The following is an 18,235-nucleotide window of genomic DNA, read 5'->3' as shown; positions in this document are numbered from 1 at the left end:
CCCTCCGCACCCCGGCTCAGCTCCCCTCTCCCCCATTCCCCCCCGGCTCAGCTCCCCCCCATTCCCCCCACCCCGGCTCAGTTCCCCTCCACCCCCATTCCCCCCCGGCTAAGTTTCCCTCATTCCCCCCCCGGCTCAGCTCCACCACGCATTTCCCCCACCCAGCTCTCCCCCCCTTTCCCCTCCAGCTCAGCTCCCCGCCCCCCCGCCCTATTAAACCCCAGCTCCCTCCCCCCCATTCCCCCCCGGCTCAGATCACCTCCCCCATTCCCCCCAGCTCTCCCACCCCCCCATTCCCCGGCTCTCCCACCCCCCCCATTCCCCCGGCTCAGCTCTCCTCCCCCATTCCCCCCGGCTCTCCCACCCCCCCATTCCCCCCGGCTCAGCTCTCCTCCCCCATTCCCCCCCGGCTCTCCCACCCCCCCATTCCCCCCCATCCCCCACCCACCCAGCTCTCCCCCCCATTCCCCTCCAGCTCAGCTACCCGCCCCCCCCCGCCCCATTAAACCCCAGCTCCCTCCCCCCCATTCCTCCCCAGCTCAGCTCTCCCCCCATTCCCCCCCGGCTCAGCTCTCCTCCCCCATTCCCCCCCCAGCTCTCCCATCCTCCCATTCCCTGGCTCTCCCACCCCCCCATTCCCCCCATCCCCCCCCCCCGGCTCAGCTGTCCCCCCCAATTTCCCCCCAGCTCTCCCCCCACCCATTCCCTCCCAGCTCTCCCCCGGCTCAGCTCTCCCCCCCCCATTCCCCCCCTGCTCAGCTCCCCCTCATAACCGCCCGCCACCGCTGAGCTCCTCCCCATACTCCCCTCTTTGCTCCGCTCCCCCCATACCCCGCATAAACACCCCCCCTCCTCAGCTCCCCACTTACCCCTAAAGAAGCTGCCCTCTTATCCCCGGACTCAGCTCCCCTCATACACCGGGGGAGGGCCGGGCCGGAGCGGGGGCGGGGGGCGGAGGCGGTTCGGGAGCGCAGGGGGTCGGGGAGGTGGGGGTCGGGGGCGGAGGGGGGCGGAGGGGGTCGGGGGTGGGGCGCGGAGGGGGTCGGGGGTGGGGGAGTCGGGAGGTGGAGGCGATCGGGGGCGGAGGGGGATGGGGGTCGGGAGGTGGAGGGGGTCGGAGGGGGATGGGGGGGTCGCGGGTGGGGAGAGGAGGGGATGGGGGGTTCGGGGGTGGGGGTCGGAGGGGGATGGGGGGTTCGGGGGTGGAGGGAGGAGGGGGATGGGGGGTTCGGGGGTGGCGGGAGGAGGGGGTGGGGTGTCGGGGTGGGGGGTCGGGGTGGGGGGAGGAGGGGGGTAGGGGGAGGAGGGGGGGGAGGGTCGGGGTGGGGGGAGGAGGGGGGTGGGGGGTCGGGGTGGGGGGTCGGGGTGGGGGGAGGAGGGGGATGGGGGGTCGGGGTGGGGGGGTCGGGGTGGGGGGAGGAGGGGGATGGGGGGTCGGGGTGGGGGGTCGGGGTGGGGGGAGGAGGGGGAGGAGGGGGTGGGGGGTCGGGGTGGGGGGAGAAGGGGGGTGGGGGTGGGGGGAGGAGGGGGGTCGGGGTGGGGGAGGAGGGGGTCGGGGTGGGGGGAGGAGGGGGATGGGGGGGTCGGGGTGGGGGTCGGAGGGGGGTGGGGGAGTCGGGGTGGGGGTCGGGGTGGGGGGGGGGAGGAGGGGGGAGGGGGGTCGGGGTGGGGGTCGGAGGGGGGTGGGGGGGTCGGGGTGGGGGGTCGGGGTGGGGGTCGGAGGGGGATGGGGGGGTCGGGATGGGGGTTCGGGATCGGGGGGTCGGGGTGGGGGGAAGAGGGGGGTGGGGGTCGGGGTGGGGGGTCGGGGTGGGGGGAGGAGGGGGGTGGGGGGTCGGGGTGGGGGGTCGGGGTGGGGGAGGAGGGGGGTGGGGGGTCGGGGTGGGGGGAGGAGGGGGGTGGGGGGGTCGGGGTGGGGGGTCGGGTGGGGAGGAGGGGGGAGGGGGGTCGGGGTGGGGGAGGAGGGGGGTGGGGGGGTCGGGGTGGGGGGAGGAGGGGGTGGGGGAGTCGGGGTGGGGGGAGGAGGGGGGTGGGGGGGTCGGGTGGGGGAGGAGGGGGGTGGGGGGTCGGGGTGGGGGAGGAGGGGGTGGGGGAGTCGGGGAGGGGGGAGGAGGGGGTCGGGGTGGGGGAGGAGGGGGGTGGGGGAGTCGGGGTGGGGGGAGGAGGGGGAGGAGGGGGTCGGGGTGGGGGGAGGAGAGGGGTGGGGGGAGGAGGGGGGGGGGGTCGGGGTGGGGGGGAGGGGGGTCGGGGTGGGGGGAGGAGGGGGGTGGGGGGTCGGGGTGGGGGGAGGAGGGGGGGTGGGGGGAGGAGGGGGTTGGGGGGTCGGGGTGGGGGGTCGGGGTGGGGGGGGGTGGGGTGGGGGGAGGAGGGGGTGGGGGGGTCGGGGAGGGGGGAGGAGGGGGGTGGGGGGGTCGGGGTGGGGGGAGGAGGGGGGTGGGGGGTCGGGGTGGGGGGTCGGGGGGGGGGGAGGGGGGGGTGGGGGGGTCGGGGTGGGGGAGGAGGGGGTGGGGGGTCGGGGTGGGGGGTCTCAGCTGCTTTAAGTCTCGGCTCCAGAGTTGTTGCCATTTCAGCCGTTACGTCAGAGCGCGTCACGTGTCCCAGGAATTGAGCGCGACCATTGTGGGGGGTGTGGGGGGTGGAGGGGGTGAGGCGGTTGTGGCCCCCGAGGCCGCCCCGCGCCCGGTGTGGGCACAGAGCCCGAGCTCACAGCAAACTCAGTTGTGTAGACCCCGAGTGCGGGGCCCCTGCGCGGGGGCGACGGAGCGCGGGCCGGTCCGGCCCGGGGGCCGCTCCCCCCACACCCCCCGCAGTGGTTGCGGCCGAGGCTCAAATTCTCAGAACTGAAGGTTCGCTTCTCAGAGCCGCACTTCCAGGAACTCGAGCAGGTGATGCGCGGCGCCCCCTCCCCCCCGGCCCGCGGGCCGCCCCCGGCCCCCCCGCTCTGGTTATCCCACTGGCTGACAGCTTCTCGCTCGGGCTCGGCATTCCGGCTGTTTCTCTCTATGCACAGTGTGCAGTGCCGCGCACGGCTTCTCTGTTATATTCTCTGTTTCTCACGTGTGTTTGTGTGTGAGTGAGAGGGAGTGTGAGCAGTCACTGAGGGAGAGAGGGGCAGTGTGGGAGCAGTCAGTGAGGGGCTGTGCGCTTGTCCCGGGATATGTTTGGCTGATGTTGGCCTCTCGCAGCCCGGACTTGCTGTTGTTTCTCGGGCACACGCCGTGGGCCGCCGGAGCCGGTGGTGTCTGTCTGTGTTGGTCGTGGAAGTTTGTCCGCTGATCGGGAGAGCGGCTCCGCTGTGCTCGGGGCTGCGCTGCAGTCAGTCCGGGACAGTGTGTGTGTGTGTGGAGCGGCTGCTGTCAGCCCCCGAGGCGCCCCTCTCTCTCTCTCTCTGCGCTGCAGGTTCATGAGGTTCTCAGTCAGATGACATCCTCACACCGGGTTCGCGTGTTTCTTAAGAAAAAAAATCAGAGTGAAATGGGCCGAACTCGGGCAGTGTGTCACCCCCGGGAGGACCCGCCGCACACTGTCCCTCGTCAGCAGATCGTGAGCGGAGTCGCGCTGAGCCGCGCGGTCACAAACTACTGACTTGTTTCAAACTCAATCGGCGGAATTTACTCCAAAGCCTTTTAATAGATTAGAATAAGCCAATGTGTTGAGCTGCGATCATATTGAATTCGTTTTAATGTGTCCACAAAACTCTGTCTCTGTATCTCTCTCTCTGTCTCTATATCTCCGTCACTGTCTCTTTCTATGTCTCTCTCCGTCTCTCTGTCTCCATCTCTCTCTCTCTCTCTCTCTCTCGGCGAGTTGGCGTTTAATCACTAACAGGGGTTCCAATATTTGCAGAAGGCAAAGCACACTGTGTTCGGTTGGGAGTGAGGAGGCTGTTTCAGTGGGTGTTGGTTGGGCTGTAGGCCCCAGTGGCTGTGATGACTGTGTGTTGATGATATTTAATGTGTTTACAGTCCGGAGCGGCCGCACTTGTTGACTCTGGTTCAGCTACTAATGTGTGTGAATGTACATGTGGAGGCGGTTTGACCTGAGCTGTGACAGTGCGAGCAGACAGACTCGGTCATTATGGAGTTGCTATTTTACTGCTCTCGGCTGGAGAGAGGTTTTAGGAAAGAGCGATTCCTTTCAGATGATATTTTGGAGGATTTTGCAAACTTTCTGTGTGTGTTACAGAGGGGGAGAGAGAGAGAAGGGAAGATGCTGTTTTGGTTAGTTTCCCGCACGCCGTGTTCAGCAGCGGGTCCCGGTCTGGCCGTCACTCAGGGCATGTTGTTGTGGAGGATTTGCTGCCCTGAACTTGGCAACCGGTCAGACATGGACTCATAAATCCCCAGCGCTGTTGGCCGCTATCCACACGCTATTCCTGGAGGTACTAGCGTTAGAGGAGATGAGATTCATCAGTGTGGTATCCTCCCTCCCCAGCACAGCCAGTGCGAGCTGGTGACACAGTTTGAGGGCTGAGTTTTCCCGGACACGGCTGTGTACGGCGCTATAGCGCAGTTGTGTGGCTTCGAGCGCTCGCTGTTTTGATGTGTTCACGCTCCGGCAGAGCAGACAGATGTGAAACGCACTTACACACACCGACACCTCTTTGCCTTCCAGTAATTCATTCTGGGCAAAAAGTTGCAGTGGATGGATTTTTTTGACTTTTTAAAAAAAACTTGAATTAAGTGATTGGAACTTTTCCTAACAACAAAAATAATAAAGGGCAAAGCGCCTTTCACGTCGAGAGGACGTCTAAAGTTTAGTTTCGAACAAAGCATATTCCTCTCAGTGTTTAAGGAGTAGTCTGTGTGTGTGTGGAGAGGTCGGGCTCAGGGTGAGGAGAATGACTGCTTTGCCTCTGATAAACATTTACCAAATATTGTCACAACAAATGTCGCGGCGGTGGCGCTGCGCTGTGCAGTGCAGTGCAGTGAGGCGCCTCCTGCTGGTGGGCAGCGCTACTGCAGCGCCTTCTTATTACCAAATACAGCAACAGGTTGAGATTTGAGATTCCGCGGCTGCGTTGCTGTCATCTCTGATCTCAATCTAATATATAATTGTAACGTTGATGCCTCTCGTATCGAATACATGTATCAACTCCCCGACCAGAGCCTGACTCAGGTTCATAATGTGGCACTTGATGACTTTTACTGACTTTTTATACACTCTTTTATATCGGGTGTCAATAATCGTCGAGATTTGCTGACAGGAAGCCTTGATTATTTCATAATGTGGGTTGCACTCATTAAAGTGTGCTCCTGACTGCTGGTGTTGGGAGAAAGGATGCCATAAATTTTAATTATTGACTTATTCTTAAAAAAAAGTTTACAAAGATTTCAAAAGTTAATGCATTCTGTACAAACAGAATCTATAAGACGAGTCTTTTTTTAAAAAAAAACATGTTTTGTGTTCAAATATAAAAGTTGGTGTTAAATGTCAGTAATCTTCATTGTGTGAGGGTTATTGTTCCCGCAATGTAATCCTCCCTTGTGGCTTAGTATTTGTCCAAATACAAAATCTTTAACAAGACCAGTTCTAGTTGAGGGCGTGGGTTTTATTTACTATATATTGTGGAAAATATTACTTTTTTTCAAGAAGAGAACTCAGTGACCTGCAGAGCCAGTGGCGTGTCTGTGAGTGTCTGTAGGCGGCGCTCCACTGCAGCAGCAGATGAATGTGGCACAGCTGTAGCCTTCCTCACGGGCCGAGGTCGCCCCCTGGCGGCCGGTCCCCCGCATGTCAATATTGACTGAGGATGCACTCAATGCACTCTGTGTCTGTCTGTCTGTCTGTCGGTCTGTCTGTCTGTCTGTCTGTCTGGGAGACGGATGCGACGCTGCCCTTTTGGGCTTTTCTATCTGCAGACGGGAATCGTACAGGAAATGGCAGAGCTCAGAAGCCCAACTCCTTTGCTTCTTCCTGATACCTTTGTGATGATTTAGTTTGTAACTTTACCTCCTCCTTATTAAGTGTTACTACCGACAGGAACACGCTATAACCTCTTGTAGATAAACACGATACTATTTAAATTATTTAAACTAATTACTATTTAAATTAGGCTATTTATCCTAATCCCAAACGCAGATAGAAAGTTTAATTAAACTGTGTGTAGTCTGATCGCGGGGTCTGGCAATTGGCCTCCAGTTCTACCTGCACGAGTCAGTTGAGTACTGGCATTTTCATGTAGATTATAATTTTTAAAAAATCCAGCGACTTCCCTGTGCCATCATTTAAGTAAATCTTTTAAATGGAAGTTTAGTTGGAGCTCCTGAGCTCTGGGGTGCTCCGGGAGCTGCAGATTGCCTCCTTTCTGTAGTCGCTTTCTTTCAACATTTAACGTTTGGAAAACGAGCAGATTGTGGCAACTGCAGCGGCGGAGTGGCCACAGCACCGGGACCCCACTGCACTGACTGACTGTGGAGAGGAATCGTATCTTGTGACGATTCAGTGGCAAGTTTCACACGAGTTGAATCTGCTGTGAACTTGGAAACTGATCCCTCTGACGTGTGTTCTCCATCCAGAACGATGAGTCCTTACCGCAGTGAGAGCTGACAACTCCTGGGAAGGTCTCCAGCCGCCCCCAAACTGCACACAGTTAATACAAACATCAGAGAATAGTAATGTAAAATACCTGGTCTCTGGTTATCTGATCCACACGGCAGAGTTTCTAGGAACGTGTCAGTTTTCAAGAAGATACTCGGACATATTCAGTTTATGGCTAATTTACTTATAATCCACAACACGAAGAGATTAATGCAGTTCTGGGGAAGGTCTGAAACTGGGGGTACGTGTGAGCCCCCCACCCCCCCCCCCACCCCCCAACTACACCGCGTGCTCATTACACCCAGACCCAGGAAGCCCTTCTCTTTACCCAGTAATGACCAACGCTATTCCGGCAGTTCCAGCATTGCCCACATCGTGCGACTCTCCTGTATAATGTGAAGCCGTTGTAGGAGCTTTTGATCGCGATTCCAAACGACCTGTAAATCAACGTTACAGTCCTGAGCGAAGTTAAAATGAGACTTTGAACTTGAAATCCCTGTCCACTGCGCCCCCTGCCGGCCAGTGCCCACTGCGCCCCCTGCCGGCCAGTGCCCACTGCGCCCCCTGCCGGCCAGCGCCCACTGCGCCCCCTGCCGGCCAGTGCCCACTGCGCCCCCTGCCGGCCAGTGCCCACTGCGCCCCCTGCCGGCCAGCGCCCACTGCGCCCCCTGCCGGCCAGTGCCCACTGCGCCCCCTGCCGGCCAGTGCCCACTGCGCCCCTGCGGCCAGTGCCCACTGCGCCCCCTGCCGGCCAGTGCCCACTGCGCCCCCTGCCGGCCAGTGCCCACTGCGCCCCCTGCCGGCCAGCGCCCACTGCGCCCCCTGCCGGCCAGTGCCCACTGCGCCCCCTGCCGGCCAGTGCCCACTGCGCCCCCTGCCGGCCAGTGCCCACTGCGCCCCCTGCCGGCCAGTGCCCACTGCGCCCCCTGCCGGCCAGTGCCCACTGCGCCCCCTGCCGGCCAGAGCCCACTGCGCCCCCTGCCGGCCAGTGCCCACTGCGCCCCCTGCCGGCCAGTGCCCACTGCGCCCCCTGCCGGCCAGTGCCCACGGCGCCCCCTGCCGGCCAGTGCCCACGGCGCCCCCTGCCGGCCAGTGCCCACGGCGCCCCCTGCCGGCCAGTGCCCACGCGCCCCCTGCCGGCCAGCGCCCACTGCGCCCCCTGCCGGCCAGCGCCCACTGCGCCCCCTGCCGGCCAGCGCCCACTGCGCCCCTGCCGGCCGCGCCCACTGCGCCCCCTGCCGGCCGGCGCCCACTGCGCCCCCTGCCGGCCAGCGCCCACTGCGCCCCCTGCCGGCCGGCGCCCACGGCGCCCCCTGCCGGCCGGCGCCCACGGCGCCCCCTGCCGGCCGGCGCCCACGGCGCCCCCTGCCGGCCGGCGCCCACGGCGCCCCCTGCCTCAGTACAGCTGTGGAAAGCCGCAGAGACGGGATCGCGGAGAGGGGGTGATGCACATTTTCAAATAAGTGTCTATGGAGGGATATCAGAACCGCTTGAGGGTGAATGGCCGCCTCCGACCCCACAGCGCCACTGGGACGGACCAGTCTCGGGAGGTGGGCGGATGGGGAATCTCGTGTGTTTGACCGAACCTCTCGGGATTGCTATCGGTTTGAGTTGAAGTCCTGTGATGCCTCTAAGACTTTCCGTAACACACTTTGCTCTTTGCTGTCATCTCTTTGCCTGTTGTTTGCTTCTCCCCCCACACTCTTCCAGTTTTGATGCGTGTTGAGGTGTTTGCGTTGCTGGGTCTGGGGTGAGTGTTGTGGAGGATGTGGGCACAGTCTTTAAATAACAGACTGAGCTCCGAGAGTTAGTAGGGAAATTCTCTACGGAAACTTCAGCCGAAAGTTATCTGATCAAAGTGATTAGCTGAGAGAGTCGCACTTTCTCACAGAGAAGCCCGCGATGTGAAAACGACACTAATCAATACAGAGTGTGGGAAGTGTTTCAAGGCAACGGATGGTGTGTAAAACCGCAGATGTCATCGGCGAATTGTTATAACCCGCACATCCTGAGTTGGGGAGTGTTGGGGCGGAGGGAGACATCAATGACAGACAATTATCATTCAGGCCATCCTGTCTGCTGGGAAGTACTCTGGCTTCTTATTTCCTTTTTTGAATGTGATTATCCTGTGTTTAATAAACAATCGGCAATTCCAGATATTAGTTCAATAGTCTGGGTATAGTTTCCAAGAATGTTTAGGATCAGATATATTTATATTCCGTGAAATCAGCCCCGGCTGCCGTCGCACTGCCGTCCCAGACCGGTTCCAGGAATCGTTCAACAAAGCATTCCTTCGTTCTGCAGTTCATCTGCCAACATAGCGACACAGTCACTCACACACACAGCGAGAGATAACTCAGACAGACAGACAGACAGACAGGTATGTGGCCATACTGTACTGAGGCTGGCAGCAGGTATTTGATGTTACACTGGTGGGGTGGGGGGGGGGCTGCACGGCATGTTCTCCTCTGGGAGTGGTGGGGAGGGGGACTGTCAACGTGAAGTAGTTGCAATAATCTGCTTAGTGCCGTGAGATTTAATCAATGACAAACTGTACTTTAGCAATCGGGGAGTGTGTGTATATCGGCCAAATACACCCAAATGTATCCGAGGAATCGATAAATTCCATCTGGATCCTTTAAACAAGTCCCGCCTCTCCCACTCTCCTCCCCCCCCCCCCTCCCTGCCCCCCCAGTGATCCGGACCCCCAGAAATGTCGTGGTCAGTAACAACAAATAACTTAGATTTGACAATTTTTTTTCAGATTTGCAACTGAACTAAATTTTCTGCCTTGCTGGGTTGCCAGGTGCTATTTGGGTAAGTAATAATAATTAATAATAAGCTGGGACAATTTGATATTCATATATTAGAATATTAAACACTTTCGAACCAAACTTCGGCCATTGTGGTTCAGAGGCCATGTGCTCATTTTTGTTTGCCGTGGGGAGGCGGGCTGTTTGGTTCGGTTGGGGGTGGCAGTGTGGTCAGGTGGGTCCGACCATACCTTACCCCAAATGCAGCCGAAACCCTTGTGCATGCATTTGTCACCTCCCACCTGGATTACTCCAACGCACTCCTCGCTGGTCTCCCCATCTCCACTATTCAAAAAATCCATCTTATTCAGAACTCTGCCGCCCACATACTGTCCTGGACCAAACTCCGTCCCCACATCTCACCAGCGCTGCCCCAGACTCCACTGGCGCCCCATCACCAAACAGATCGACTTCAAGATCCTCACTCACGTGTTCCATTCCCTTCACTCCCTGGAACCTCCCTCCCTCTCCGACCCCCTCACTCTCCCCAATCCACTACCTGGCACCTCCGCTCGACTGGCACTGGCAGAAGCTCATCCCTCGCACCCGCCGCCCCACCATCGGAGGTTGTGCTTTCAGCTACTACGCCCCAAAACTCTGAAACACTCCCTCAATCCCTCCGCCTTGCCCTTTCTTTCCCCTTTTCAAAACCTTCCTCTTCCACCGTGGTTACGGCCAACTCCCCCTCCCCCTCCCCCCGGCTCAGAATCAGTCTGTGCACTGTTAAATGCTCTGATACCCTCCCCTGTGTGGAAGGTGCTATGTATGTGCAAGTTGTTGTTGTGGGCAGTGTTGGGGGTGCGATGGGGGGGGGGAGAGGCAGTGGGGTTGCGATGGGGGGGGGGGGAGAGGCAGTGGGGTCGTGGGGGTGCAGTGTGGTCGGATGGGGTTGTGGGGGGGAGGCAGTGTGGTCGGATGGGCGGGGGGTTGGCTCCAGGCCAGTTTTGCCAGCCGGACCAGACTGACTGCCTTCCTGTTATAGTCAGCATGGCCTCAGCAGCGGACAGCTGCATACAATTCACCAGACACGCCAGCGACGTGCTCCTGAACCTGAATCGGCTTCGGAGCAGAGACATTCTCACTGATGTCACCATCCTGGTGGATCGACGGCATTTCCGTGCTCACAAGACGGTGCTGATGGCATGCAGGTAACAGCAAAGCCACCAACCTGTCACCTGTAGCCAAATTCTACTCACATTTTCATCATCAAAACTATTCCCCAAAGTTCCAGCAAACTTTTATTTGGAGGTTGGAACAAGTGCCATGTAGCTTGGTGTCCACTAGAAGGAGCTGTGATTTGTGGGGATGGGGAGCGGAGTCAACAAAGTGTTAGGAGGGGAGTTGCTCATACATGCATTCATAACATCAAGGCTTGACTACGCAAACTTACTGCTTGTTGGCCTCCAACTCCTCCCTCCATAGGCTGCAGATCATCCAGAACTCTGCAGCCCTTGTCCTCTCCTGCACCAGGCTCCGTGACCCTATCACCCTCATCCTCGCCCGACTCCACTGGCTTCCCATCACACAGAGGCTGCAGTTCAAGATCCTCATCCTCACCTTCAAAGCCCTCCATGGCCTTGCTCCCACCTACCTCTTAACCCCCTACCAACCTGCCTGCTCCCTCCACTCAGTGGGCTCCGGCCTGCTTCACTCGCCTCACCTCGCCCGACTCCACTGGCTTCCCATCTCACAGAGAATACAGTTCAAGATCCTGATCCTTACCTTCAAAGCCCTTCATGGCCTTGCTCCCACCTACCTCTGCAACCTCCTAACCCCCCACCAATCTCCTTCAAGAACTATCTCAAGAGCGTCCTCTTCGACCGGGCCTTTGATCACCCTCCTTTTCCCCCCTACCCTTCACCCTCCCTGATCCCGACCCCCAGCTCGGGTCCGAAACACTGATTGTCCAGCGCATTGGAACGTCCTCCCGACAAATTACACTTGTAATTTTGCTGTTGTTTGCTATTGAAGTGTTTCTTCTTTCTCCAAATGGTTCGTTGTCAACACCTGGATGCCCCCCCACCCCCCTTGGCCCCCCCAGCATTGCCAACAATCTTCTGTTGCAGATCAAATGGTGACCACTTGATCTGCTGCAGGGTCACATTGCAATCTTCATGTTGATCCTCCAATAAGAGTGTTGCTTATGCAGATTGGAAAACAGTTAAGTGAAGTCCAAGTCCCCATGTAGGTGACAAAACTTAATTTATTAGCACAGAACATCACGTCTGTGCCACTGCTTCATGTTTTTAACTGATCCAACTTGCCAATTTCTTCCTGAAATCCTCACGTTTTTACTTATTTAACTCCTGGACTAACCCATTCTGCACTGCTCTGTTCACAGTGGCCTTTTCTACACTATCTTCACTGATCAGATGAAGTTTAACCTGAATGTGATCAGTCTGGACCCTGATGTTGACCCAGATGGGTTTGGGATATTGCTGGATTTCATGTACACATCCCGCCTCCCCCTGCGAGACAGCAGCATCATGCTGGTCATGAACACCGCCCTTTATCTCCAGATGGACCATGTGGTCAGCACCTGCCACCGGTTCCTTCAGTCCAGGTGAGATGCCAGGGGAGCTTTTCTTTGAATCTGACTTGATTTCAAGTTGCTGAATTCTGTATCATAGTGGTATCCAACACTTAATTTCATTCTGATCTCGTGCTTGCCTCTGCTGGACAAAGCACCAAGTTCTGCTGGACGCAGAGGAAGCTCAATCCAGGGGCCACTGTTGCCAGTTCAAAGAAGTGCTGCAGACTAGCAGTTGGTGTGTGACTGGGTTGCTGTTATCTTCACATTGTCTGAGGATTCCTTGACTTATTTAAACCAGGCAGAGGGCGAAACCTTGGGCAAGTTTCCTTACTCCACATGCCTAATAATAATCCCTCCAAAACAATAATAAATTGGTCATTTTCAATCCACGACTGTCTGTGGGACGCTCCTGTGCGCAATTGGCTGCCGCGTTTCACCCACAAATATATGGTCAATTCACTTTAGTCTATTCTGTGAAGCGCTTTGGGACGTCTAGAAGACGTGAAAAGGCACTGTATCAAATACAAGGATAATTATTATTAAACCAAATGATCGGTTTAGCACTTCAGTGTGTCCGTGTAGTAGGATTTGATATTTGGTAGCATGAGATGGTGATAACTGTCCATTTATTGTCTGATCTATTGGCTAAGCTTTAATTTAGTAAGCAAGATAACTTGTGTACATTCCCTGTGCAGCTTTACTTACACAGAATGTTCTATTTCTGCAGTGATGACGTCCATTCTACAATCAAGCCGACGAGACCGGAATTCCTGTCTAGCAACACAATGCTACCTCCTGAAGTCTTGACCTTTCGGAAGTCCGAAGTAGTTGAGGGCATGTTGGTGCGAGGGACATCCCTCAATGACGGGAGGGCTTTAGCATCGGGCATGTATAATGGAATGAGCCCTTCCTACCCCCTGTACAGCCACCTGCCTGCTCACAATTTCTCTGGCAGTCCTTACCCGAGTCATGAGTTCAGAGATGCGCAAACCCCCTTGACTGAGATCCAGAAGGTGAGAAGATACCAAGGTTCATGTGTGGTGCAAGACAACACAGACCCGATGTACAAGTACAGCAGTAGGTCTGCGGGTGACACGGCCAATATTTGTTACTCAAATGCTTTCTTTCCCAGAGAGAGTCGTAGGGAAGATGAAGGTAAAATGGATTTGCATTACAGTCCAAGCCACAGCACACAACCAGCAGTGCCGCTGCTCAGAACCAGCGTGGTGAGTTACTCAGCCCCACTGCAGACCAAGAGCAACAAGGTTCAGGAAACCAATGGCTCGGCAGATGAGCCGCAAGGACATGTTACGCCCAGCAGCCCGACCGTCAACCCGAAAGGTGTTCCAATTGGACCGCAGAGCCCACTCAAATCCGACTGCCAACCCAACTCCCCCACCGAGTCCAGTAGCAGCAAGAATGCTTTCAGGAGCCAGGGCTCCGAGTCTCCCACTGCCAAGAGTCCGATTGACCCCAAAGCCTGTAACTGGAAAAAGTACAAATTCATCACCCTGAACTCCCTGAACCAGAGCTCCAAGCCTGAGAGCGAGACCCATCTGGAACAAGAGACTTTCACCTGTTTGCCCACACCTTGCCGGCAGCAGGAAAACCTGGACGCCCAGATTCCAGCAAAAATGGATGTTAGTAGTGATGATGTGACCTCTCCCCAAGCCAGTAAACTCAACAGCATTGTGAACCGGTACGTGCGACTGCAACAGAAATGCAGGAAATATTTGCCAAAAATTGCGGGGAGTTGGTTGGTGCTGTCGAGGTACATGTTACTGGCAACCTACATTTTTCACTTTATCAATTTTAAAAACAAAACGTGAGGAAATAACACATTAGGTTGTTGCAAAAATTAATTGCTTCAAACCTTTTTTGTGTGGTGGGTGGGGGGGACACCAACCAAGCTACAGGAGTTCTCAGGGCTCAGCACCACACACAGACCAGGAGAGACCGAGAGAGAGAAACACACACACAGTATATATGTGTGTATAAGCCGTGAGTGCAGCCTGGCGCCCATGCCCTGGTGTGTACTATGTGGCCTCCACTGTATTCCTTACAAATGGCCACACTCGGCATTGCACTCGCTCAATATACACCTTGTGCAATAAACGTGCATAATGAAAAAGCCACTAGATTGTGACCTTATTCAATCTATTATGCAGGTTCCATTTATCTGCATCCTTTAGGAAACTTTAATAAGATTTCCCCTGAGCCTTCTGTTCTCTGGCGTGAATATTCCTAGCTCCGAAGCTTCTCCTCGTAACTCGGGTGTCTAATCCTAGCCGTCAGTCTAGTTGTTGTGAACCACTTTAACTGATGATGTTCCTTTCTGCCCCAGGCTGCCTGGGGGCTCCTCGCAGGAGAGCGAGCGTGACTCACCAGTACACATGTACTCACGCAAGTGCAGCTCCTGTGGCTCACACTCTGACCTCTGCCACCACCCTCCTCCCAGCCACCTGGGTGAGGAGCTGACCGAGACTCAGTCAGAACTCTCCGACTGCAGCTCAGGTGAGAAAGGAGGAAGTAGAGGGGTGAGGGGGAGAGGTAATTGTGTAAGCAGATTCCACATGTGTGGTGGTGGGTGTGGTGGGGATTGTGGGGTTGAGCACATCTGAATTAAATTTGATTACAGGCTGACAGTGGATTTCAGGGTTAAAATGGCTTAACGAGTTTGAGAACGAGTTGCCATTTTAGTGATGCGATAGTTCAATGCACTTTTCCTGTAACTGATGCTAATCTCTGCTGATGCAGCTGATATCATTTTACCCCAAGAAGTCTGAAAATACCCCGACTGCTACAATGTGACGTCAGTCTGGCTCAGCCACTCGCACTCTCACCTTTGGCTTGAGCCCCACTGTTGGGATTGTGAGCTCCATGTTGTGTGAGTGAGAGACACCAGGGGAGCTGTAGAGAGCTTGTTACTGTGAAGTGCTCGGAGACAACGTCTGGCATGGAGGGCGCTATATAAATCCAAGTTGTTGTTGAGATCTGGTTCAGCGCAGAGCTGAATGGCCTCCAGTCTCCGAGCCCAGGGCTGACCTGTCTCCTGGTTACAGATAATGGGTCCTTTTTCTGCACCGAATGTGACTCCAAGTTTGCCGAGGAAGCTGCTCTGAAACGGCACACGCTGCAGGCCCACAGTGACAAGCCGTACAAATGTGACCGGTGTCAGGCTGCCTTCCGCTACAAGGGCAACCTGGCCAGCCACAAAACTGTGCACACAGGTAGGTCTGAACCACAATGTGCTGCAATCTGTGGGTGAGAATGTGGTGCATGACGTTCACTAAGAGGATGTGGATGCATGTGGGAATCTGGGGAGTGGGGGCGCAGGTGTCTGTCTCTGTGTGTGGTCAATGTCTGCGTGTGGAGGCAGGTTGTCTGGATGTGGGGGTGGAGTGTATATGTGTGTGCGGGGCAGGGTAGTCTGTGTCTGGGGGCTGGTGTCTGGGGAGCAGCCAGTCACCTGTTGCTGTTTGTGTGGCAGGTGAAAAGCCCTATCGGTGCAGTATCTGTGGGGCACAGTTTAACCGGCCGGCCAATCTGAAGACTCATACTCGCATCCACTCGGGGGAGAAACCTTATAAATGTGAGACCTGTGGAGCTCGCTTTGTGCAGGTTTGTTCTCATGTCTCCTGTCTCGTGGCTGGGATAGGAGCTGGGCTAGAGGGGCAAACAGCAAACAAATATGTGCCTTCTTTCTCAGTCACTTTTTATTGATCCCCATACAATTATACAGCACAGTAGGAGGCCATTTGGTCCATCGTGTCTCTGGGAGATGGGGGCTGGATGTATGGGCGGGGATTGAGGTGGGATTGAGGTGAATTATTCAGACAGGGTGGTTGGTGCTGTCACTGTCAGCTCTCTGTGTCGGGTTGTGGGGTTCAGTCTCGCTGACGGTGGGTTATGTGTCTGAAGGTTGCTCACTTGCGGGCACATGTCCTGATCCACACCGGGGAGAAGCCGTATCCCTGTGAGATCTGTGGCACCCGCTTCCGGCACCTCCAGACCCTCAAGAGCCACCTCCGCATCCACACCGGAGAGAAACCCTACCATGTGAGTGTGTGTGCGTGTAGGGGGGGCAGATGAGGGAGGAGGCTGGCGAGATGGGGGGGCGAGCTTAGGAGAGGGGGGAGGCTATCCTGGGTGGGGGGTTGTGGGGGAGGCTAGCTTGGCGGGTGGTGGGGGTGCGGGAGGCCTGGCTGGGGGGGGAGGCCTGGCTGGCTGGGGGCGGGGGGAGGCGGCTGGCTGGGGGCGGGGGAAGCTGGCTGGGGGCGGGGGGAGGCGGCTGGCTGGGGGCGGGGAAAGCTGGCTGGCTGGGGGCGGGGGGAGGCGGCTGGCTGGGGGCGGGGGGAGGCTGGCTGGGGCTGGCTGGGGGCGGGGGGGCTGGCTGGGGCGGGGGGGGGCTGGCTGGGGGTGTGGGGAGGCTGGCTGGGGGCTGGCTGGTGGCGGGGGGGGCTGGCTGGCTGGTGGCGGGGGGGGCTGGCTGGCTGGGGGCGGGGGGGTGCTGGCTGGGGGCGGGGGGAGGGGCTGGCTGGGGGCGGGGGGAGGGGCTGGCTGGGGGGGGGGGAGGGGCTGGCTGGGGGTGGGGGGGGCTGGCTGGGGGAGGGGGGGGGCTGGCTGGGGGTGGGGGGGGCTGGCTGGGGGTGGTGGGGGGCTGGCTGGGAGTGGTGGGGGGCATGGCTGGGGGTGGTGGGGGGCTGGGGGTGGGGGGGGGCTGGCTGGGGGTGGGGGGGGGCTGGGGGTGGTGGGGGGCTGGCTGGGGGTGGGGGGATCAGATAAAAGATAACTAGTAACAGCATCATTCAGAATACTTGCCTTCACTAATCCTTACATCAGTGCAGCAATCAGAAGGTGTAACACACAGGGACAGAAGATACCATACAGTCAGAACATTGATGAGACATATTCCTTGAATTTTATATAGTCATTTTAAGGTGAAAGTGTCTCAAATGCTTCACAAAGAATTACTGTCAGGTGTAGTGACTACATATTCTGTATGCAATTGCTACACCAATTTGCAGAGCTAATATTCCACAAATAGCAACAAAGTGAATTACTAATTTTATTAGGGAATTGTTAGCCACGACACAGGGAACTATCTCTTTTCAAGGAGTGCTATGGGATCTTTTACATCCACCTGAACAGTCAGGACCTCAGTTTAACATATCATCGAAAGAAAGGCACCTCCATACATCATTGAGGGTCAACTTAGACTGTAAACTCAAGTGGAGAGTGAGCCTCAGGCACAACAACACTGGTCACTGAAATATGACGGTTTGTTTAATCAAATATCTAATTGAGTGTTTATTTGCTGCTTGTTGTGAAAGGATGTGTGTGTGTAGCCTATTATTGCTTGTGTTGGGAAGTCAGTCTGTGACCTCTCATACATAAGAACATAAGAATTAGGAGTAGGAGCAGGCCATTTGCCCCCTCGAGCCTGCCCCACATTCAATAAGATCGTGGCTGATCTATTCTAACTCCACCTATCCGCCTTATTTCCATATCCCTTAATCCCTGTATCCCCAAGACATTTATCAATCTCAGTCTTGAATATGTTCAAGGACTGAGCATCTACAGACTGCCCTTTGGAGTAGAGAATTTCATAAATTCACTACCCTCAGAGTGAAGAAGTTTTTCAACTCCGTGCAAAAGGGCTTACCACTAATTTTAAGACTGAACCCTGGTTATAGTTTCTCCAACCAGGGGAAAAAGTCTCCCACTACCTATTCTGTCGTGCCCCTTAATAATCTTATAGGTTTTTGTAAGATTACCTCTCATTCTTCTATATTCTAGAGAATATAGGCCTAAATTACTCAACGTATCCTCATAACTCATCCTCCTCATCCCAGGTACCAACCTAGTGAATCTACGTTGTACCCCCTCCAAGGCGAATACATCCTTTCTTAAATAAGGAGACCAAAACTGCACACAGTACTCTAGATGCGGCCTCACCAGGGCCCTATACAGTGCAGCAAGACTTCCCTACTCTTATATTCTAACCCTTTTGTAACAAATGCCAACATACCGTTAGCTTTCCTAATTGCTTGCTGTATCTGCAAACTAACATTTTGTGACTGGTGTACAAGGATACCCATGTCCCTCTGAACGCTAACACGATCTAGTCTCTCCCCTTCTAAAAAAAAATCTGCTCTACTGTTTTTGCCACCTAAGTGGATGACCTCACACTTCCCTACATTATACTTCTGCCTGAAACTTACCTCCTAATAATCACATAGTTTGGCTTATCTGATGTGGAGCTGATTTGGTGAATGTCCGGCAATAAGAGGTTTCAGAGAAATGTCATCGTCCGAGATTAACATTTCCACATTACACAACGCCCTAC

General features: G+C 56.3%; 1 protein-coding gene across 2 annotated transcripts; it reads left to right on the top strand.

Moving 5' to 3' along the window:
* Positions 1–2,856: 2,856 nt before the first annotated feature.
* On the top strand, positions 2,857–15,945 carry bcl6aa (BCL6A transcription repressor a; the record flags this gene model as incomplete). Of its 2 annotated transcripts, XM_042339305.1 has the most annotated exon segments (9): positions 2,863–2,885; positions 9,305–9,357; positions 10,336–10,501; positions 11,695–11,916; positions 12,614–13,585; positions 14,231–14,400; positions 14,949–15,116; positions 15,377–15,507; positions 15,808–15,945. In XM_042339305.1, coding segments are annotated over 7 exon segments (1,962 nt in total), but the record flags the coding sequence as incomplete, so codon positions are not given.
* Between the last annotated feature and the right edge of the window lie 2,290 nt (positions 15,946–18,235).

Source organism: Callorhinchus milii, unplaced genomic scaffold (assembly GCF_018977255.1).
Source record: "Callorhinchus milii isolate IMCB2004 unplaced genomic scaffold, IMCB_Cmil_1.0 Scaffold11, whole genome shotgun sequence".
In the NCBI taxonomy this organism is placed as follows: domain Eukaryota; kingdom Metazoa; phylum Chordata; class Chondrichthyes; order Chimaeriformes; family Callorhinchidae; genus Callorhinchus; species Callorhinchus milii.
This window is presented reverse-complemented; position numbering and strand designations above follow the sequence as displayed.